This window comes from Falco punctatus (assembly GCF_963210335.1).
Source record: "Falco punctatus genome assembly, chromosome: 9".
Lineage (NCBI taxonomy): Eukaryota > Metazoa > Chordata > Aves > Falconiformes > Falconidae > Falco > Falco punctatus.
Genome location: NC_137589.1, coordinates 15,585,605 through 15,609,228, shown reverse-complemented (window position 1 = coordinate 15,609,228; position 23,624 = coordinate 15,585,605). Strand labels below are relative to the sequence as shown.

Below are 23,624 nucleotides of genomic sequence, written 5' to 3'. Positions count from 1 at the left end.
ATCTAGCCTACTGTTCTCCAGGACAGTTGGGAAGATTAAAAAAAAAGAGGTGTGTGGCATGTAAAGGGTAATGGAATAATTGCAACTTTTAATGTGGAAGCTTGCTCACTGTTTTCTTAAATCTATGTTTATTTCACAGCAAGCAAGGGCAGAGCAGGAAGAGGAATTCATCAGTAATACTCTGTTTAAGAAGATTCAAGCTCTGCAGAAGGAAAAAGAAACGCTTGCAGTAAACTATGAAAAGGAAGAGGAATTTCTCACTAATGAGCTTTCAAGAAAATTGATGCAGGTAATTGGTGCCTTTACTGATGTTTCTCGCAGGAGCCTCAGGACCAACTGGTAGCTGAACTTTTTTTGTTAGCATGACTGCAGTCAGAGGGATGTGGTCAGGCTGTAGCTGTTCTAAAGCTGACACTTGATAAAAGCAAAGTACAAGAAGTGTAGTGAGTAGGCATTTTTTAATATGTTGCTTTAAAGTTTGGATTTGTAAACTCATATTGTTGAGAACCTGAAAGTTTGTATGGAGATGCAAAGAAATGGATGTAGCTTAAAGTAAATGTTAACTGTCTTACAGAAGAGAGTTACTGATTTAAAAAGTCAGTGAAACAGACACTTTTATCTGGAGTATTTGGTATTTAACAGGAGTCCTGAAATACTAAACTTTATATACAAGAATGTGTGGCAGTGCTTGAAGGAGACTTTATCTGTAAGTTTATCCATACTTTCAACAAAACGGTTGATTCTCTTGAATTCAGACACATCAGTTGGGTGCTAAAAGTAAAATGTTGAAGATACTGGGACAAGTTATGGCAGAGAAACTTCTTTTCATTACCCAAGCTGCTAATGTTTGGAAAGTGGGTAATATTTGTTGGAAGTGTTGTACATGCTTGCGTTGTTCTGATGGACTTCCTAAATACCTGCTTTTGGCCTCTGTAGGAGACAGGGTGCTAAGGTAGGTGAATGTTTGGTGTGGTCCACTGTGGCTTTTTTCATGCCAATACTTAGAAGCTTTGTCATGAAAAATTAATTTTAAAGAACCTAATTTGTATGTTGTAAGGATTTCTTATGTTCTGCAGCTGTGAGAGTTACGGGATGTTTATCCCTACAATTAGTAAATACAGTTTGGAAAGAATATTAGAGCTAATCCCATCTGATGCTTTTGTTACTGAAAACTGGGACTTCTATGACTCTGTCTATTTGATGCCTGTTACCACAGAGTCAGTTAAGCATCAAGACAAAATATCCTTGATCTGGTATTACTATCTCCCCTTGCTGTTCCTGAAGAATGACAAAAATGTTTCTGAATAAGATGTATGTTTGGCTTCGAAGTCATACATTTCACGCAAAACAGAGAAGCAGATGGCAGTAAAAGAGGGGTATTGAGTGTTCTTTTCTAATTGAAGAAGATATCTATATCACTATAGAAAAAGCTTTCCACTAAAGTCTCTTCAGTGAAGAGAGAAATGGTATGTTAAGCCATGTTGTTTAATTGAAAGGGTTATGCAGAAATCAGTTACAGAACCAGGTTACCTGGGACTGTACCAGACATTATGTAGAGCAAAGTAAAACTTAATTTAAAAGTAAAAGCATGAATTTACGCTGATTTGCCTGAAGGCTTTTAAACTCGTATAAGGACCTTACACACAAATTTGTACTGCACAAGTTCTGCAGCAACTAAATTGCTGTACCTAGTAATTGCTTAAAATATGCTTTGCCTTTTTCGTGGAATTTAATCAGATTGCTTTAAAGCTGTACCTTTCACAGTTCTTAAATTACTAATACTATGCAAAATAGGTTCACACGTTACAAAGAGAAATATAAGCTTCTTATCAACCTAAAACTATAATTAATTTTTATTCTTTTCTGCTATGGACTTTCAAAGTATCCTTTGACTCTTGCCCCAGATTAAGGAAAAAGGTAACAATCTACTATTCTCAATTGTAATGTGTGAAATATGCAAGGGCATTATGCTGTTTATCCATTGGAAACCCTTAAAGGGTGTAACTTCATACTAGTGAGAGAAGGATTCAGAAAAGCACATGTATCTGAAACGGAATGCAAGTGTAAAACTAGTGAAGTTACTCTTGCCTTTTGTATGGCATCTGGAGAAAATTCTCAATTTGGGATTCAACTTCATCCCATAAATATTATCCAGCTTTCACTAGACAAGCTGCAAATTTCTGCTGAAAGGAAGTATCTACACAGCCATAACTACAATAATATGGAGGTAAAATTCTGGCCACTGTCTGCTTTTATTAAACAGTACCTTGGTCTACAACCTTACATTTCATGTGCCCTTCCTGTAAGCCTCATTTAGCATTTGATAAATATGGTCTTGTCAACAAGAAGATTTTAAAAAGTAACAATTCTTAAATGCACCTGTGTTCCAAATTGTTAGTCCTAAAACCATGTAATTTCTCTCAGCATCATTAGGTAGCAGTTTTTGGAAGGAAACTGTGAGTTTGTCCTCTATATAAATATTAACCCAGCTTACTTGAAAAAGGGAACAACTGTCAACATCCTGTTGATGTTGGTAGCAGTTATGCGTGGCTGTGGAGGGTGAGTAGTGTGGAATATCATGCTTACAGGTTCACCTGTTAACTACAGTGCACAGAGGAGAGATAAGGAATATATCAACACTCTAGTACAAAGCATATTTTGAACTATGGCAAAGGAATCTGCCTGGTCAGCAGATTTTTGTAGGCAATACGTCTGGTGACTTCATACCTTTACAGTGGCTCAAGACTTGCAGTACAGGTGGAGGACTTGTTCATTTTAAAGCAGTCAGTTTAATATTAAAACTGTTCTGTTTGTGTGTATGCTGAATGCAGATCTCATTTGATGCAATAAACTTGCTGTGAAATGCAAAAAAGTGTATTAATATATTCTTCTAAACACTAGTAACATGTTCAGTGGCTTGTAAATTACACAAAGGAAATGGTCCATTCCCCTCATGAGTTTACCTGTAGGATTAGAAAGCATTTGAATATTACAGTGTTTCCACAAAAATAATTTTCTATCTCTATAGTGGTCATGGATTTAGTAAGTTGATATTAGAATATTGGTGAGTTGCAGGCAATTTTCCTAAGTAGCAAAGAGCTGAAAATAATGCTGACATTGATTTTGTTTGCTGTAAGCTTGTCTGTTGTTTAGAAGTTTTGATTCTTCAGTTATGAATCCTGGAAATTATACTCATGTAGACTGCCAAACAAAATCTGAGAAACTCCTTATATTACAAATAAACTTGTTTTCTAGAAGTGAGGGCATTATTAGAACGTCACATGGTCAACTTAGTATTTATTACTCTATCTTTTCTAGTTTGGGATACTTTTCCTGTTACACAGGTGTAGAGCTCAGTTCCTGAGTAATGTTTTTCAGACACAAAGTTAAGTACAATTTACTTTCTTGAATTTCCTGAAATCTGTGAGTGCCAGTACCGTTACCTACTAGAATATAGTAATGCTGTCATTATTAGAGGATGCAAGACTGATGAGGCAGTTATAAGGGTAATAATGAATTGATAAATGCCCACTTCCATTTTTGGTATCTTTGCTGTGGAGATCATTCTAGCTAAAGTAGGTGCAGACTTTGTATGATGACTTAACCAGAAATATGTAGTCTCCAGTGGAAGTGTGGGCAGTAATTAGTTGCTCCACTGTTCTTTGCTATTTGGGGTTAAACTCTTAATCACATTGGTCTGACCTGGAACTAGACTCAAAATTCATGCACATGTATCTGTTTTGTCTAAAACTGCCTTTTGGAACAGAGGGAGGGGCACATATGATTTGTAGTCTCTTAATTTTTTGAGTATTTACTAGTCTGTGACTGTTTCAAAATTACTGCTATATTATTCAACTGAAAGCCATCTAGCAGAGGGACTTTCTTCATAAGCCTGTGTGGTTTTTTCCTTTGTCAAACCTTTGTTTGTTGCAATTGTAGGGGCTTATGCATTGCATTCAGAGTGGCATCTGGAATGAGCTCCCAGAATGTTAAAATGTTTTAAATGTGAAAGCTGTCTGCCAGAGCACGAGCTGCATCACTCCTCACTAACAGCCTAACAAGAATTTCCCAGTTCAGCATGATGCACATTATTATTATAAAACACAGTGTTACACCAAGTTTTCAATACTGTAAGAAATAAATTTTGAAATGTTTTACTATATGCGAGACTGGTTCTAAACATACACAGTAGCACATAAAAGGTGTATTAGTCTTCCTGTTGCCAGGCTTTCTGGTGCCATAGCATTGCTTGATGATACATGTTTATAACTGTGTGGCATTAATTTTTACTGCCTCTACAAGCCCAGCAAATAAGTATACACTTACTAGATAAATTCCTTTTGATTAGCATAATTTTTCATTTTCTGGGCTGAATGCTGCAGAGATGAAGGAGCACATTCAACAGACGTTTTGGAGGAAATAAAAGCTTTTCATCATATACATTCCTGATAAAGTTCTTATAAGACTTTTATACATTCACCGTGTTTTCCCATGTACTTAATTAAATTTTTGTCTACCTATGTCTTTGGAAAGTATGGAACGATATTTTTATAGAGTTCTCAATCTCATGTCATTATAGAGTGGTAGTAATACTTTGCAGAGTATCATTAGAAGTGTTTTGAGGTGGGCTCTGTTCTTGCAGCTGTGGACATGGACTCGTTGAGTTAGTGTTTTGAAATTTGAAGTAGTAAAACTTAAATTTTGGTGAAACAAGGCTGCTCAAAAGAATAATTTTTAATATTGTTTGAACTTGCAAAGTCGATTATTCTTCGAAAGCAAATACAGACTTTTATTTTTTTTCAATACTCTTACATGTTTGGAAGTGCAAATTGGTCCAAGTGTCTGTCCTTGAAAGTAAAATGTTATGACATACCAAGATAATAGCATAATGTCTAGTGAGGCAGATTAAGTAATTGGGAGGCTATAAGGAACTGTCTCATCTAAGTCTGATTCTTGATAATTCTTTCAAAAATTATAAATCTGTAAACATAAGCTATTACCCTTCCTGCTCTCCAAAATACGATGTGTCAGCTCAAGAATGCAAATGCCATTGTACAGAATAAACAGAGTGAGCTCATCTATCATTTATTTGATGAACATCTGGACATAAAGAGGAGGCAAACTGCTGATACAAATGTGTTAATAAATAGGACTTTCAGGATGCAGCAAAGGAGGAATTGGACAACTTTTGAGGGCTGGAACGCTAAAAATAGACTGTTCAGTACAATGTACAAGGTCATAGTCTGAGGGATAAATGAGGGTTGTGGGTTTTTTAAGGGGGAACTTCATCCATTAGCTCCATTATTTCTTAAAAACACTTGCTGCTGTCCCAGAGTAAGTCAGTACAGTGAGGAAGTAAGGTAAATGCGGTCCTACCTTTTATCAGGAAACATTTCTGTAGAAAGGATATTACTGTAGCTGTGTAAGACTTATGTGAACTAACACATGCACTCTTTCTGCTGCTAAGCTTTATATGTGATAGCCCCATTCTTGCTTTAAAGTATTAGCTGTCTCTCTTGCACAAAACCCATCTCTGATCTTACGTAGTTGAAAATTCCCCCGCTGTGTCTCCTAAAGTTTTCATATGCAATTCAGGGTCTGTAAGATTTTGTCATCAAGGTGACACATTCTAACACATTTTTTCCTTCACTTTAGCTGGCATCTGTAAGTGTATCTGTAAATAGTTGTTACTGTAATTGCATAAAATTAAAAACAGTTTGAAAATACTCTCTTTCTTTACTAAGTAAAATAAACACTATCCACCAGTGTTTTACCTGTGGATATTTTCTCATTGTTAACAATTCTGGTTTTGAGTGTTAGGGTTTCAGCATTAACCTGTTTGTTTTGGTTTGTTTTGGTTTGGTGATGAAAGCCAATTAAAGGGGAAAATTATTTTACCCAATTATGAGTGACAGGCACCTTTAATATATATTTTAGGGTGTGTTATTAGTATTTTTCTCCCACTTTGAATAACAAAGGTGAAAGGGTGGAGGGGAGTAACACTATAAAGTAGGTTCATCAGAATGTCTGAGGAGGTTTTCATATTGTAATCCCCCTTCTAGCGCTCAAGGGGAAAGTGTGGGTTTCTTTTTATGCTCAGTCAGTTTGCTTTCTGGTGTATTTATGTTAAAATCAGAACAGAAGATACTCCTGTAATAGATCTCTCCTGTCTTCACTTGGTCCTTTGGCTGCAGTATTTTCACACTCCTGAGGTAGGGTTTGGTGAGTCCTAAACAGCAGCTACAGATCTAATGAGTAAACCATATCATTTCCTGTGTGATGGAAGTTCCAGCAAGCTTTAAAAGGAATGATCTGACAAGCAAGATCACCCTATTGCAGCTCAGTTTGTTTTAAATAATACTGTAGTTACATATGCATGAAGCACACGAGCAGGAAACAGTATTTGTTATTAAGTTGGTTTGAGGTGCCTTCATATATCTGTATGATCTGCCTGACTCACTGGGCTGTCTGCAAACGCTAGCAGTCCCCAACTACGCGCTTTCTGTTGGCAGCATCTGGCTTTAGGCTGAGTAAGAGATTCTGGCTATGTGCTTTTTTGCAGTTTAATTTGCTAACTAAATATAAGCAACTGGCTAATTTTTTGTTAGGTGAAAAATTGTATCTAGCTTAGCAAAATGAAGATTAATAAACATACAGCAAATACCTTAGGCTAGGTGGTAATCCATATGCTGCTTGCACCTTGGGCTCTTTGACTGTCTTCAGTCTTAAACTGTAGCTGCTGCATAGTGGTGGGAAAGGAAGGGAGAGGGCTTTACAGAGTTGTGAGACTAAGTAGCATCCTTTTCATATTAAAGCTGGTTTTTTCCAACCAAACTTAACTTCAGTATGGAATTAAGAAGCTTCAAATTTTTGATTATCGAAATACACAAACAGTATTTTGATTTAAAAGTGTGAATATAAATTTTTCTTCTAATGAAAATCTCACTTAGCAGCCCTGTGAATTCTCAAACAAGAAATGAAATGGCTTTATTTCCAGCTAGACAGTTTGACCAAATTTCCTGATCAAGAGCTGCCATGATAGTCTTAGTGCTTATGGAGTCTAGGTGGCTTGCTCAAGTGCATAGGAATTTTCCATGAGTGTTAGGGGTTTTGGAAAATATACTGTAATTTAGTAAGTGAAAGGAATAAACCTCATTTTTTAATTACTTTTCTGGTATTTATTTTAATTTGTGAAAAATTAAATCTCAGAATTGATAAAGCCTGAAAACACAGTTAAACTGCAAACTTCTCCCATGAGTGTATTGTCAAGTAGTTACTGTTCACCTAGTCCTCTCTCCACACAAGCCTTTCTGCTCTGAACTCTCTGCCAGGCTGCACTTCACAGACCATTTTGTCTCTAAACAGCAACACAAGAAAGTGAATTAATGGACTAGCAATTTTAGCTTGTTTTAAAAGCAAAGTATATTTCTTCATTGTGGCTATCCAGCAACCTTGACTTATGTCCGTGACTCTGAGGTGTTTCCCTACTTCCTCAGATTTTCCTGAGTCGTTTAAACACTGTGATCTTAGGTATTGTTACATGATAGTCAGAAGAACTGGCGTAGAAAATAAGCAGGTGGAAAAAAGTGCCTGCAATTTTCAGTGGATGGCCAGAGCAAGGTGTAATTACACTATTGTCTTTTGATGACATTTGCTTTTCCGTAAGTCAAATCCACCTCTTTGTACCATGGTGCCAGTCATGCTATTTTTATCCACAGGAAGACTTGGATTCCTGTCTTAGAGGGATTCCGTTGTGATTTTGACTTGAATGTTAAAAGTGACTCTATTCCAAGCCATAATTTATGTTAAAATGTGTGTGTGTGGGGGGGGGGTTGTTTCTATCTGCCTGAGAGCTTTGAGAGTGAAGATTTTTTTCATGGGAAATACTAGCTGAAAGTATTTTCCTTGAGTGTTAAGAAATTATATAACATCGATTTGAAATAGCCAATGTTTTTATGTCATCAAAATATTTTTATTCTTGATAGCATAGGAGTAGAAATCAGATATTTTTTCTTTTTTTTTTTTTTTTTTTCACTGTCTTGTTGCACAGCAGTTTCTGTAGTATCTTTCAGCTGCCTGGGAGAAGGAAGTGGTGCAAGACCTGCATTTTATGCTTTGGATGCTCTTGAGATGATGCATTTAGATTAAAATTAATGCTTTTGTAAACATTATGGTATATATTTTTTAATTTAGCAAATTCTATTATTCTATATGCTATCTATAGTGTGTCTGTTTTGTATTGACTTTACTAAATATTTGGAACTCTAGTTTACTTCCATCTGCTTTGTAAATGGAACACAGTTTAAAATGTTGCTTTTTGAAGGACTTGGGATCTTTTGAGGAGAATTATCAGTACATAATTTAATGTGCGGTAAGAATAAACATGTCTAAATAAATGTATAAAAGGTGCATAATGTTTCATACATTGTGTGTTTAAAATACTCCTATGTCTCCTACATTTTTAGCTGCAGCATGAGAAAGCTGAATTGGAGCAGCATTTAGAGCAAGAACAGGAATTTCAAGTGAACAAGCTGATGAAGAAAATTAAAAAACTGGAAAATGATACCATTTCAAAGCAGCTCACCCTGGAGCAGGTAACTCTTTACTTTCAGAATTATATGACTATAAAACAAGGGATTCTGGAAAAAAAATAGTACTTGTTTTGTGTTAGATTTGACTTAATTTTTTAAGTGGGGAAGAAACTGGCCAGTATCAAGAATATAGAAAAGTCAGTTTGACTTTCAAAGCAGTAATTTATTAACATAATCTATTATGAGAAACTTTGATTACTTTTTTTTTCCATGGCCATTACAACTTTTAGTAGCATTACTGCAGGCCTTCATGTCTGCTGGACAGCTGTGAGTTTTGCAAATGGAGCTTTTTTGTAAGTGATGCTTCCTGTTGCTGTTCATCAGCTTCCATTCTCAAGCAGCTAGTGAGAAAGACTGATAGCGGTTAAGCACAACAGTAAACAGTATGTGGTCTAGTTGTGCTCTGGGTCATCTTTTTTTGGCAGCTTGGATAGCGCAGGACTTGAACTGTGAGATGTCAGCTGTATGTATACTTAAGATTTGGAATTCAACTACAACCAACTCCCTTTCTCCCTAGAAAGTTATGAAAACTGCAGAGATAAAATACCATTTCTTTTGGTCATGTTTCCACTGGAATTTTAGACTTTGGGACTGCTCTTTTTTTCTAATTTTAGGCATGTGCATCAAAGTATCTCAGTGGCGTTAGTAGGAGTCCTTTTGACTTAAAAGGCAAACTGATGAAACATAAGAGCTTGTTAAAGAACTTCAGTTTTTTTGGCTTGTGGAAGTCCAATAATTTGGGTGTTATAAATATATTGCGTTATTTCTGTGTGGTTTTTTGCTCTTACCAGATGTGGATTTTTTTTGTTTCTGGTAATCTGAATTTCTACCAGTTTTGTATGACTCTCCTGTTTCTGTTGACATTGTGGATAAATTAATTAATGCCTATCTTAATCATGAAATTTGTTTCTTGATTCTTATGCTAACTTTCTGTATGGAGAGATCTATGGAACAAATTGAAAAATAGAAAGATAGGAAGATGAAGTTGCCAGCAAATCCTTAACCAGCATGGAAATTAATGTGAGATTGAAAGAACTATTTTAGCCACAAGGTGGTGGTGGTGGCCACTTAATCAAAATGCAAAGTAAGCTTACATACTAATCTGTTTTAGTTTTTGAAACGTTAGCATGAGACACAGCTGAAATCTAATGGTATTGAATTTCATATCATTGTTCTGGGCAGACAGACTTATGAAGTCATAAAATTTGAAATTTATTGCCACATTTGAATGTCAGCATTAGGTTGTTCAAAAAGCATGGATGCTTGAAGGCCTTTCTCTCAAATGTCTGGCTTTGAAAACTTTATGAAAGTGTTAAATTTGGCTGTCAGTTAGAAATTCCATGTGTATTTATAGGTAATGGAATGCAGAGTTTTGTTTTCTCTTAGAGTAAGGTATGATAAATCTCAAATTACTTTAAACTTCAGCATGCTTCCTTCTCTTACACAAATTTAGGGGAAAAAAAAAGCTTATTGTGCTAATTAATCAGCTGAAGCAACAGCATTTGGGGCATGTGCCATACCTAGCAAGAAGCAACCAAAAGTTGCGAGCAGACTAATGTTGCCTTTATTAAACACATATGAAATTAAAGAAGAGAGATTGCAACAATGCTTCAGCATAACCTTTGGAAGACCTGTTAAACAGGGCTTGGAAGGAGTACTTCAATGCTTTGAACATAATCTGCATTACTAGATCTATCACTGTAATCAGTGAGCAGATAGTTAAAACGTATGTTCACTAAACTACTGTTTCTAGAATATGGAAAATGAATTATCTATGCTTTGTGTCCTTCCTCCTTTGCTTTCTGTCATCTGAGCTGCTTTTGCCACAGGTGATCGACAGGTAATGAGTTTGTAGTAGTGATGGCTGCAAAAAATGTTATTCCAAAATAAAAAGCTAAGTTGGATCTTAGGGTTCAAATGTGACCTGACAATTTCCTTAAGTCAGCTTGAAGTGGCAGAACATTCTTCTCTGAAGGCTAATGCTGAAGAAATTTGTAACATGTGACTATTTTGTTAACTGAATGTCTGAGTTAAAGTGAGCAATAATGTTCTGTGTTACAGTTCAGTGGTTTGATAGGAAATAAATAGCTGTCAGTTTTGTCCTACAGAGGCCAAGTTTATGTAATCTTGCTGTTACTCTTTAATTGCTTTTCTGTTTCATACAGTGCAGTGAGAAACTAGGATTGATGCAGTTAGCACTTTAGTTCTTATTTCTCATCTCCTAATAATAGTCTCCTATGTCTGCTTCTTTGAAAGGAGAAGGAAATGAGATATGTAAAATCTTCAGGAAAGTTATTCTTGGAGAGCAGCAAAGAATTAAGGCTATAGAGGGGGAGGGGCAGATGAGAAGCAGAGAAGTGAAATTTGGGATAGTGGGCTTAGTTGATCATAATCAGCTTTCATCTGGAAGATCTTCATTTCAAGAGGGAACAGTTGTGTTTGTTAATAAGTTGTCAAGAAGACTGAAAAAGTGGTAGTCCAGGAATACACAGACAATTGATATTTTAGCTGCATTTAAAGTAAAGTAAGTGTATGTATGGAAGAGAGAGAGATGAGAATAAACACAATTGGATAGTCAGGAAGGTTAAAGGGGATTTTTCTCTGAAGGGAGGATTAAGGTCCAAAAAAGCAACCAATACTTCCTCATTTCCCTCTTGTGATGGTAAAGAGTAAGTCATGTTTGATTAGAGTGTAACTTTGAACCCATATAGAATGACATAGTATTGACAGAGATGTTGGTTTGGTCTTGAGATATGATCTAATCCTGCATATTTTAGTTCAGAATATTATCACATTCCTAACACGTTCGTTGACTCAAGTTAGGCTATATTTCAAAGTACACTTACGACTACATAGTACAAAACAAATACACCTATTCTGTGAATTCACAGCTCTGGTCAGGACACTGCAGTTGCTTCTCCTGTAGGTTCAATTCAAGGTGTTCTTCCTCAAAACTTCAATATCCTGACACTGGGAGGAACTGGGACAAGAGTCAAGATCAGGAAAAGAAGATACATGTGTCCAGTATGTTTTCATACTGCTGGAAATGTGGAGTTTTAGATCTGTTTCACAAGCCAGTTTCTTTGGTGTTTAATCAAAGCATGTCTGTCAGCCTTCAGGGCACAACACAAGGCTCATTTGCATATTGTTGCTGATGATTTGACTTTGCTGTTGGCCTTGGTCACCTACATACAGATTTCTAATTAATGGACTCCTTGGTGATGTTTGCTATAATACTAAATGTAATCTTAGTGTTTTCAAAGCCAAAGGTATAAATAATTTACTCTGTCTTCAAATTCCAGTATGCTCTTCATCCTACCATTAAATGATTTTAAATGGATTAATTTTCGTCAGTATGTTTTTGTGGGTTTCTTTGGTGTTAGATCAATAACATAGTTGTAAAAAAATTATGTCAGAGCAGGTGAGTCTAAACCCTGCTGCAGTGAAGTGATGCGAAAACCATTGCTGCAGAAGTAGTGATCTGCAGTGAAAACTTTTTCATCAGATGTTTATGTAGATAGCTACGCAATGTAGTGAAGACCTGTGTGTTGGTAATATGTGTGTGTGGATTCCCAGAACATTTTGTCTATGTACTTCCCTCTGAATGCTGTCAGCCCCGGGTACTGGCCAAACTGGCTAACGGGCAGTGCCGTAGGGCAAAGTGCCCTGTTTCACCCGGGGCTGAGCCCTTTGCCTTTGTACCACTCCAGCACCGCTTCAGCTTCTGCTGGTGTGGGGAACAAAGTGTTGGTCAGGATTCAAATTGTCATCCCTTGTGTGAGGCTGAAGCATGTTACTCCTGACTTGAAACGTACCTAAGTTCCCTCAACTGTTAATGTACATCTGGAAACTCAGACATGGAAAGATTTACTAAACAGTCTTTTTCTAATTATGTTCCCTATTACTCATCAATACAGGTCTGTTTTTACTTACAGTAACTAAATCCTCTAAGCTTTAAAGAAGAAAGTTTAAACTTGCACTGTTACCTGAAGTGCGCAAGTTTATATTTTGTTTGGGTATCTCAATATTAATTTAGTGGTTAGCACAGAGCCCTTACAGATTTAGATGCTGTAACAGCACTTCACCTCGTGATGCAGTAAATGCACGAAGAAATAATTTAATCTGTTTTCAGTCTTTCCATTTTGTCATGTGGGATTTGCCCATCAGGAAAGTGGTGAGTGTAAACTAAAGCTTGGCTACAAAAAATAACCTCCATGCTCTTTCCCACCTGTAAAGGTGTTGATCTATTCCCGTATGTTTCATTATTGCTAATTTCTGGAGTTCAGCTGCCAGTGTTACTGAGCTAGATCAGCTGTGCCTCTTCGTATTCTATTCATATTAATATTTCTATCGCATTTGTACTAAAATACTAATAATAGATTTCTTTGTGTGCTTCTACATGATATTAGTAGCTTTTATTAACTTATAGTAGAATCAAGAATGTTTGTTCACATGGTAAGTGAATGGGAATAATGTCAAGTTAAGCATTTACTTCTATAAAGCCTTTGCTAGGATAGATACATTTTTGTTTCTGATGGTAAGTGTTGATACAGAAACACTTAAGGGAGTTAACATAGTTTTTTCTTTACTATTTTTAAATCACTGTTTATCTAACCCAATGCAAATGTGGCTTCTCTTCCATTTCTGGCTTGCTTAACTGTGATCCTTCCACTAAAAAAGTCTAAACTTTTTAGAAAGAATAAATGTTGGTGTAGTGGACAGTAAATTCAGTTTGAACGTCAGAGACATGTGTGTTTAAGTCTTTGAACAGTCTTGTTATGTCATCAATGACCACGTGTCCAGGTTTCGAGCTTCTCCTTATTGGCCAGAGACAACAGGAGACAAGTTCTATGAGAAAAATGGCTGTTAAGGAGGGGACAACTGTGCAACTCCTTAATTTCTTGATTTTTCACTGGCTCTGTGACCAGTGTGTTGTGCCTGATTTTTCTTTTCACCTTCTAGCTGTCATAGAGCATCATGTAAAATGGTAACAGTGATCTTTCCTAATGACAGTTCCTTGCAAAAAATGTCTTTACATCATTTTCATTAATTGTTTTTCCTTTTCAGCTGAGACGTGAGAAGATTGACCTTGAAAATACTTTGGAACAAGAACAAGAAGCACTAGTGAATCGTCTCTGGAAGAGGATGGATAAGCTTGAAGCAGAAAAACGGTTTGTCTTGTTGCAGTGTGTTTGTTACTGTGAGAGAGATAGTTTAATACATAATGCTCTGGATTAAATATGTTCACCTTTCTCTTGTAAGAGTTGTTTAATCTGTGAAAACCTAGAAATTAAAACAGTTGTAAAGCTCCTTGTTTTCATGATGCCACGCCCCTGATTGCTTAAAGCAAATGAAACTGAATGGTTTCATTTCACCTGAGTGGAAATGACCCAGGAAAGCTCGAAGGAATTTGCTGAATTTTTTCAACTACTAATAGACTCTTTTTAAAGGATCTGGTTTTGAGTCAGCATTATATTCACAGCCCAGATAAAATTTTAGTGTATTTGTTATGTGAGAAGCTCTTGGTTTTTTCCTTATCGGCTCAAAGAAAACTTCAGCTTTTTGTCAGTAGCGTGCACTCATGTAGTTGAGACTTCCTGCTACTTCTTCAATAGAAGACAGTGAGACTTTATCTTCTTGGGGTAGCTAAGATGAAAAATATGTATTAGAGCAACCCTCTTTTTAATGGCATGTTAAAAGTACTCTGATTTTGGGGGTGTGTAGGGGAGAAGAGGTGGTTAATACCTTATTTTCTTTTACATGTTTAAGGACAGTTGTGTTACTGATTTTCTCACTCTTTGACTGGGGCCTCAGAAAACACCTGAGCCTAAGTGAACTGTAGGTTTTGTAGTTATATTTTACAGAGCCCTGCTGTGTGGAAGGTGCTCTGAAGAGCTACGTGTGAAATTCAACAGTGGTAAATCTATCTGTGGCGGGATAGGCCTCTGGTAGGATTTTTGTGCATCTTAGATTTAAAGCCTTAAGTCAAACCATTTCAGGTTTAATTTATCTGGGACTGTGTGCCTTCTTATGAGGAGCTATGGTGGGAGCCACACCATGCTTTAGTACCGCTTTGTATGGTGCATGTGGATACTAGGGCATGCAAAGGGTTGTGCTTGCGTAGTGCTGTCCCTGCTCTTCAGGGCAGGGCTGGATCTGGCCAATTAGTGTGTTTCTAGTGAAGAACAGTTTCATGCTTTCAAGCTGAAAAATACTTCATAATGTTAACTCATCACTTAGAACATACCCACCAAATGCATATTTCATTGTAAGAGAAGTTCATTACTCCTGAGTTCACAATCAGTTATTTGAGGTATTTGAAATCTTGACTGTGTGAAATACCTTTGTTTGGAGATTAAAAAAAAAACAAACAAACAAAAAAAAAGGGGAAAAAAAAACCACAGAAAAGAAAAAAGAAAAGTGAGACTATGACTGTGCTTCACAAAATGTGAATTTTTTTCTTTTGGTAATGGTGAAACTCAGAAAAGCTTGTGTTTCACCACAGACATACTTTATTCATCTTTTAATCTCAAATGTGTGTTCTTCATCTAAGAACATAAATTTTAAAACTCATAAGAGATTAAATGAATTTGCTTAGAAATGACATTGTGGAATAAGTAGCACTTGAGTATAAAATTGAGGTAAATATATATAAATAGTCCAGAATGTGTTTTTCCTGAACTGTATCCAGAAATACTTAAGAGTGTCTGACTATTTTAGAAAATCTGTCTGTGCTTAGACAACAAAATTTACCTTTTTTTATTTTGTGTTAAAAAGGAAAACATTATAAATCTTCCAAAAATTCTCTCCCGTTTAAAATAAATCTTATATACCTGTAAGAATCATTGCAGTGGCTTTCTGGGGGATCTAAGGGGTTTTCTTTTCCTTAGAATTTAAGGTAAAGTTTCAATTGTTTTTCACACAGAATTTTGCAGGAGAAATTAGACCAGCCGGTATCTGCTCCACCATCACCCAGAGACATATCAATGGAGATAGATTCTCCAGAAAATATGATGAGACATATCAGATTTTTAAAGAATGAAGTGGAGAGGTTAAAGAAACAACTGAGGGCTGCACAGTTACAGCGTGAGTAAACAACTTGTTTTAAATCTTTTTAAGTTTGTTTAGTGTAAGATTTTTATGTAGACTTTCATGAGTTTGAATTTCAGGTAGAAGTGGAAAAAAATAAGGCAGGTTTGGATTAAAACATTTTCATAATTGTAGTATCATTGCTTGTTGATATATTTATACTGCAGTTTGGGGATTTTTAGCTTTACAAAAGGGTGTCTGGAAGAATTGACAAATTCTTCTTGAATATTTTGGGCCAGAAAAAATATTTCTATCTTTCTCTTTTCTTCAGAATCAGTATTTCAGCATACAGATTTTTCATACTCATCACCTACTTTGTAAAAGTTAACAGCTAGAAAAATAAAGTTCAGTTGTATATAAGAATTCCACTTATTAATGATTACAGTTACCTTTAAATACTTCTAGCTGTGTTAGACGTAATTGTCCAAGCAGCTATTTCATGCCACAATATAGCAGAACATATAATCTTATTTTCTTCTTACCTATGAAAGATCACTTTGAAGGTGGACAGAATAAAGAGAAGTCCTTGTACTTCTGTTGTGAAAAGTGTTGTGGACCCTTGACCACAAGTGGAAAGCCTGCTTTTTCCCCTGCCTTTCAAGAGAAGAGGGTTACAGCTCTGAGCACAGGATCTCAGCTGGCAGGGAGGTTGCTTGTGTCTTCCTGTGATCTTTGCAATGTCAATCTTTAATTCCTTCATGCTAAATCTAAAATTTCTATCCTAGTCTCATCAGTTCTGCCTGGTTTCCTAGTCAATATCATTATATTCCAATTGATAGGTAAATAGATACCTAACCATATAGACAGAAACATTGAGGCGAGTGGGAAATGGACAATATTCTCCCTCTCCAGTGTGCTGATGATGACAGGCTAACGGAAATATCTTGACCTCCATTTAGAGAAATAGCTTGCCAGAGGCAATGGCCTTCCTTAAAGACAGAGATGATGCAGAGGCCTTGTGCGTAAGTTTGTGATATTAATTATTTGTGTCAGTTAAAAGAAGGTAAATACTGCTAATCTCTGTACTTGTTAATTCTGCACTGCAGCCTTCACTTACTGAACTTCAGAACAAGAGCAAGGCCTTAGATTTAAAGTACTCTTTTGGCAAATCTATCCTAATGAATTTCAAGTATTTTTTATTATTTTCAGTGTTTCTTTTTTAATTACTGTGAGTAAAAATTTAAAGCATTTAAAGTCAAATTCTTATTGAAAATATGATCTAGCTTTAGAAGTACTCCTTTCCCTTTGTGAGCAGATTAAACAGAGCTGTAGTATGAATAGCAATACTGATACAACAGCCTACAAGCAGAAGATGGAACTGAAATGTGGTTTTCAGTTTGGTGTTTGGCGTATGTGGTTGTTGGAGAACCTCTATTATAATGACATTTTATATATTAGTAGTTATATATTTATTATATGCTTTATGCTTAATATAGTTTACGTACTAGATTCTGATATTGCTATTACATTTTGTATTCCTGAAGCACATGCTTCTAGTCTAAGAACTGGTTTGGTATATTAATAATTTTAAATAAGTGATACTGTTATATTTAGAAGTGATATTTCCACAGAAGAGAGATAAATCACGTATTGTTGATAGTTTGGGAATAGTCTTCTAAAACAGAAATATTATTTTGACTGAAGAGGACTGCATAAAGAAGTGATCACAAAGCATGATGAATCATAGTAATTTTTTTAATATCAAGGAATTAACTGTAAACTTCATCAAACATTAAAACGCCTCACAAAATTAATTGTCTAAGTCTTCATCAGATGTTCTATTTTACTTAAATAATCTGTCAAAATGCTTCATAGCTTTCCATAATTTGATTTTTATCACTTTAAATAGCATGTGATATACCAGCCATATAAGTGATGTTCGCTGAACTTGTTTAGAATTGCAAACTCAAAATACCCTTTGATGTAAAGGGCATTTGTTGGCTTTTAATATCTGTATATGTTCTGCTGGCCAATCTCTACAATAAAATGTATAATCAAAAGAATGCTACAGAAGACACAAGGTAGCAATTTAGTACAAGACTGAGTGTTTGGGGTTTCAGAATTTGTTGTATGTTTCCTTCTTTGAAATAGAAATATACCTTTAAAATAGTTCCTTCTGTGTGTCCCACCAAATTATTTGTAAACATGGAATAACAGTAGTTTAATGGAGCAGGATTCATTGTACTTCTTCTTTATGGTTTTGGTTTTATTATTTTCTTCATGACTTTTTTCCTTTCTTTCAAATTTATTTAAGTAAATACTTAAAACTTTTTTAGCTTTTTACTTTTTATTTCCAAATTTGCTGTTAACCATTAACTTATTTCAGTAGCTACTGTTCTGAATTAGGCTTTGAACTAATGACTTAGAGATGAAGAATTTTGAGTGACCCATCCTGAGCATTTTCAAAACCTTTATTCTTGAAGTACTGGAGTAAAATTTGGCACAACGTATTTGCCCGACTGTGAAATTGAATTTTAATCAAATTTTAACAAAATTCTGAATTTCAGATTCAGAGAAGATGGCACAATATTTAGAAGAGGAGCGACATATGAGAGAAGAAAACTTGAGACTTCAAAGAAAATTACAGAGGGAAATGGAGCGTAGGGAAGCACTCTGCAGGCAACTGTCAGAAAGTGAATCCAGCTTAGAAATGGATGATGAAAGGTTTGTATTTTCTAGCCATCCTAAGATATGCTGTCATTGAGAGTATTAATCAATACTCCTACTTTATTTTTGAAGATTAGAGAATAACTATTTATAGAAATAAATTGTATATAGTTTTAATATACATATCAAATTTCAGCATGGTCCAGGAATATCTTCCGTAGAATTGTATCAAACTTGTGTAGTAATTGCATTAGTTTTAACAGTGAGAAAGAAAATATTTGTATCTGAGGATATCTTAGGACATTGACAATGTATATTGAAATAAATATAGCTGTGGAGTTGAGTTTTAGGATAATTCAATCATATTATCTTTGTTTTGCCCCTAACTTAGTAACTGCAATGAATTCTGTGAGGTAGGAACAACATCCTTACTTGGGGCTGATTTGTCCTTTGCAGAAAGTAAAATGTGTTCAGCCAAATACAAAGGGATACTGTGCAAAGCCTTAGAAAGAGGAAGCATTTCCAGAACTGTTGTTCTTAATGTCCAAACCATAACGTCCTGGAATTTTTTTTTTCTCTACTGCAAGCTACATTGCCTACACTGACCTTACAGATAGCCTTGAGTTTTTCATGGTTTTATGTGATGCTTTTTAGTGTTTTCGCACGTCAGAGTTTTTTTAAATACACTCTGAATAAAACATTCTTATTTCTTATCATATGCTTATTGTTTTGTTCTACTGTTTTACATTATTTTGGATTTATAATGGTCCTTTAAAAAAAAAAAAAAAAGAACATTACCCTGTGCTGTGTGTTCTTCTGATACTGAGATATTTCTTCTTGGGTCATCATTATGCTTCTTATAAGCCATAATTTACCAGAAACAAGGTACCAGATATTTTGGTTCAAGGATTACCCTTAAAGTTCAAGGTAGTGTTTCCATTTTAGTGAAAACCTAGGCAACTGACATACATTGCAGTAACATCTGCTATTGAGACATAGTGAATGCTATATAAATTAAATTGTTAGAAACACAGGATTCTGGTGTTTGAATCTACTTTTAGCCTAATCTTTTGTGCCAGTATTTACATTGTAATGGAATCTAAAAATCAGTCAAAATCTAAATCTATGTGAATTGCCAGTATTAATCCAGGATTGTAGGGTATCCTAATAACATTTTTGGTCAACCAGTTGTAGGTAGTGGCAATCAATAAAATGCAGGAAAACTTGACTAACTGTTCTGTACTTCTATGAAATTTCATTGTCATGTTGATTTTCTTGGTACCACAAAGACACATGACAGAATCGCTCCAAAACAGGTATTTGCAATGTAAGTAATACAAAGCAAAGGCAAGGACAAAGCAGATATTAGAGTGGCTAGTCTTAGGAGAACAGTATAGACAAAATAATTGTAGAGCTACATGCAGTAATGATTTTAAAATGTAGATTTTTGCCAGCTTAAATTGTTTTCCTAAAAATGATGGTGGTGATGGATCGATCGGATATCCTGCTTTTTTCAGTTGCATTCTGTTAGCTGATGATACTTACTTTACTTTTTGTAGATGGGTTTAGATGAAGGTGCTTTACTGAATGCAAAATACACAGCTCTCCCAAAACTTCTTCCTCCTGACTAGCAATAGCTTTGTCTTCTCAATCCTCTATCCTGTTCTCTGGGGTAGTAGGGAAATAAAGGAAACCAGAAAGCATACTAACGGTGTGCTGCTGTTCCATATCACCTGATCCCAGGTAGTAGGGTGACTTACAGAAAATTGTCTTTCTGTAGAATAAAATACAATTAAATCACAAAGACTACTGCCTTGCTGTAGTACACGTACTGTCTGCATTACAAGTTGCTGTGTGTTGCAGAGGTAGCCTAGTCAGTTCAGTTTTGCTAACCTTGCCACTGGTAGTTTTTTAGAAAACTTACATTTAATTAAACTTTAATTTGCCAGTTTGTTAATTTTCTGTCATTTCCTATTGCAGCTACTTTTATTACCTGATCTACTGAAATTTAAATGAATTTCAGTGTCACTACAGTGTACTGCCTGTGTTAGGTGTTGTGGTTTAGTAACTCTGAATATCCTCGTTAAAGATCAGTAAGATGCAGTATCAAAATATATTTCAAACAGTTTATGAACTGGCTCACCGACCTTGAATTAGTAATTATTGTGAGTTCCATCAAACAAATTTGTAACGCTGCTCCATGTTGCGCATTTTTTTTGTGATTTGGAAACAAATATAGCTACTAAGAATTTCTGAGAATGCAGTGGTAGAAGGTGAGACAAGTGAGAGTCAGAGGCTGTTAGGTAGCTAATTTGGCTGCTGCTTTGCTGTGTCCTGTAAAAAAAACGCAGCTAAATGTAGTAATATAAACTCAGGTGCACTGATTTGCAACCATATGTGTAGGAGAAGATGAGCAGGGGAACCTCTATCTGGGCAAAGACTGTAAAATCTAGGTGGAGAGAACGTAAGCAGGTCAACCTGAAAGCTGCCAGCTGTGGAAAAAATACATAAAATTACTTTTGAGATAAACACAGTAAATGGCAAGTAGGAGCAATTGGTAGGATTTTTATCTCCTTTTATATAACACATGATGGCTGTGAAGAAGCTTTGCTGTGTTCAGCGAGTAAAGCACAAATAAATACCACTAAAATTATTACAGGTGGGGAAAAATTCCTTGCTTGAGCTTCTAATCTGTTCAGTTCATTATAGTGTAGTATAGGAGGTTTCTCGCAAAACAGCGTAGAAGTATCTTTAGTAGGACAAGGCATGGGTTCAAAATGTCTCTCTATTTCAGTGGCAAAAGACATGATGAGAAAATGGCTAAACGTTGAGACCAGAGGGATTCAAGTAGGAAACAGGGTATGTTTTTAACTGTGAGGCTGACCAGCTGTTGGAACAAATTACCAATACTTTAATGATTCCTCCTACCCCCTGGCCCATTTTCAATATTTCAGATTAGTGCTGAATGCCTTTCTGGAAGACACACTCCAGCCAGAAAATTTTGAGTTCCATGTAGAAATGATGTGTAAAGTGCAAGAATGTAATATAGGCCAGATTGGATGGCATGGTTTATACCTCTGGCCTTAATATGTACTATTCTAATTGTATGCAACTCGTACGGATTTAACTGCAAATGACTAAGATAAGTCCAGCGATTTCCAGTTAGTTAAGTTTCCAGAAAGTTAAGCCAGTATCTGAGCCTTCAGCAATGGCGAGAGTTCATGTCATGGCTACCTAAAGGGGACTGGTTCTTCGTTAATCTAATGTGATTCTTATGGGAATTGAAAAAACCACAGTGAAACATTAAAACATGGCACATTTTTCAAAGGTTTGATCTAATTATTCTTTACCTTTTTTTGTTAGATATTTTAATGAGATGTCTGCACAAGGATTAAGACCTCGCACTGTGTCCAGTCCTATCCCTTATACACCCTCACCAAGTTCTAGCAGACCTATATCACCTGGTAAATATTTAACCCAGTTTCTAAAATTATTGTATGCATCACATAGTAATGTGCCCTATCAATATATTTAGGTCAGTAGCCTTTCAAAGCTAGTCTGGAGAAAAAAACCTGCCTCATAAATGTAAAAATAGTTTTGCCTTAGATGTCTCCTAGTGCAGCATGTTTTCGCATGGTTGTGTTTTACACTGTGAACAGATACTGAAGGTTAGTTAAAGAGCTATCACTTGAACTTTTATTTCTATTTTGTACTCTCTTTTTCTCTCTTACTGTCTCTTTCTCTTTATTTTTTAAAATTATCTCCCCTCCATAGTTGTTAGCCAACAGGATGCATAGTTCAAACAGATTTCTAGAGTTTGACAATGGAACTAGTAATAAGACTGCTGTTGTGCTCTGAATTAAAACTTCTTATGAAAGTCTAATCTTGAATGTGTTGGGGAAAAAAGTCAATTTCCATTTTGCTTTAGTAGCAAAATGGCTTTTCTATGTCTGCTATTTTATATTGTAAAACAATAACTCTAAAATTAAGAATTCCTGTCTCTAGGACTTTGTATAACAAAAGCAAACTAATCTTTTCTGAGTTTTTAATTACTGAATAAGTATTTTAGGTCAAAGGAAGTGCATTTGTGTTACTAACACGGTTATCGACTGAAATTTAAAATCCCTTAAAATTGCACTTGGACATTTGTTAGAAGTTGTTTGCCATGGATGTTATGTGGTGATCACAAGCTCACTTGTACGTAATGAAGCGAATCATGCACGCCCTGCTTTACCAAGCTCATCTTTAGAACCTGTTGGACAGAGTCCTGCAGTAAGGGCAAACAAGATGTACCTCTACATTGACACATTCTGCAAGAAGGATTGAGATGTTTTATTACATAGGTCTGCTAGAACATATAGAATGTCTTTAAAGTCTTTAATTTTCAAGAATGGCTTTAGTTTTTCAGGAGTACTCAAAACAGTTTTCTTCCAGGTGCTGTAAAAGGAGTAAGCATGTGTGAAAACTAGCTATGGCCGTAAGCCATGTTACAATGTTAGAGATTAGCATCACGATAGTTTTGCAGGAGGTTTGGGGGCTTCTGAAATGAGCCTAATCACTTGACTTTTGATGTTTTATGAGGTATGTTACCAAGAAAATGATACGTATTTTCTTATCCTTTTCCTGTAACTGGGTGTACAGAAATGTAGTCATTGCTAACAACTGTTCTGTGGATGTTTGTGGTTATAGATGTGCAAACTTCATCGTGCAATATGCAACTCTACATTGCATCTACAGGCCACGCAGTGGTTGTAATTAAAGATATGTGTAGGCAAATTATCTGGTAATTTACAGGTTTGCATCCTAGATTACCTAGAAATGCATCCAATTTAGATGCTGATGTGTCAGTAGAGGGTTATACTCTGTCAGTTTCTTCCTGTACTGGGACTGAAGCACATTGCTTGTTCCCTGCGGACTTCACTTCCCATCAGTAGCTGATACAGGAGTGCTGCATTCTAGTGGGAATTATATCCCACAGACAGGGGATGCTGAAATGCAGTCTGAAACATAGTTAAAAATAGCATAGCTGAAATGATTGTTTCTAACAAGAGTTCACAATGTTAGTAATGTTTGTACAGTAAGTGTTTCAGGCTAGTGTTTCTGCACAGGCAACTGCATTACTCTCTTTACATCTGATAAATTAATATCCACAGTTGGGAAGTTTCAAACTTCAGGAAAATAGAAGCAGCAGTCTGTTAGAGAACTAATGAGATCAATAGGGAATTTTGTACAGCTGTCTGGGGTATATGAATGCAGTAATGGCTGAAAACAAATAGTTTTTCAGAGTACTTCGTATCTAGAGTAGTGCAGTAAGATGCTGTCGAGAGTATCAGCACA

General features: G+C 35.7%; 1 protein-coding gene across 6 annotated transcripts in view; it reads left to right on the top strand.

Annotated features, from left to right (window-relative positions):
* The window catches only part of CCDC6 (coiled-coil domain containing 6), a 57,338-nt gene that overhangs the window by 23,692 nt on the left and 10,022 nt on the right, over nt 1–23,624 (top strand). For all 6 annotated transcript variants that reach the window (XR_013930516.1, XR_013930517.1, XM_080402733.1 and 3 more), the window contains exons 2-7: nt 140–289; nt 8,466–8,594; nt 13,659–13,762; nt 15,517–15,677; nt 18,188–18,344; nt 21,651–21,751. Coding sequence is in view for 4 of the 6 variants with exons in the window: in XM_080402733.1 (XP_080258859.1) it covers nt 140–289; nt 8,466–8,594; nt 13,659–13,762; nt 15,517–15,677; nt 18,188–18,344; nt 21,651–21,751 (802 nt within the window). In the remaining 2 variants the exon portion in view is untranslated. The remainder of the gene's footprint in view (nt 1–139; nt 290–8,465; nt 8,595–13,658; nt 13,763–15,516; nt 15,678–18,187; nt 18,345–21,650; nt 21,752–23,624) is intronic.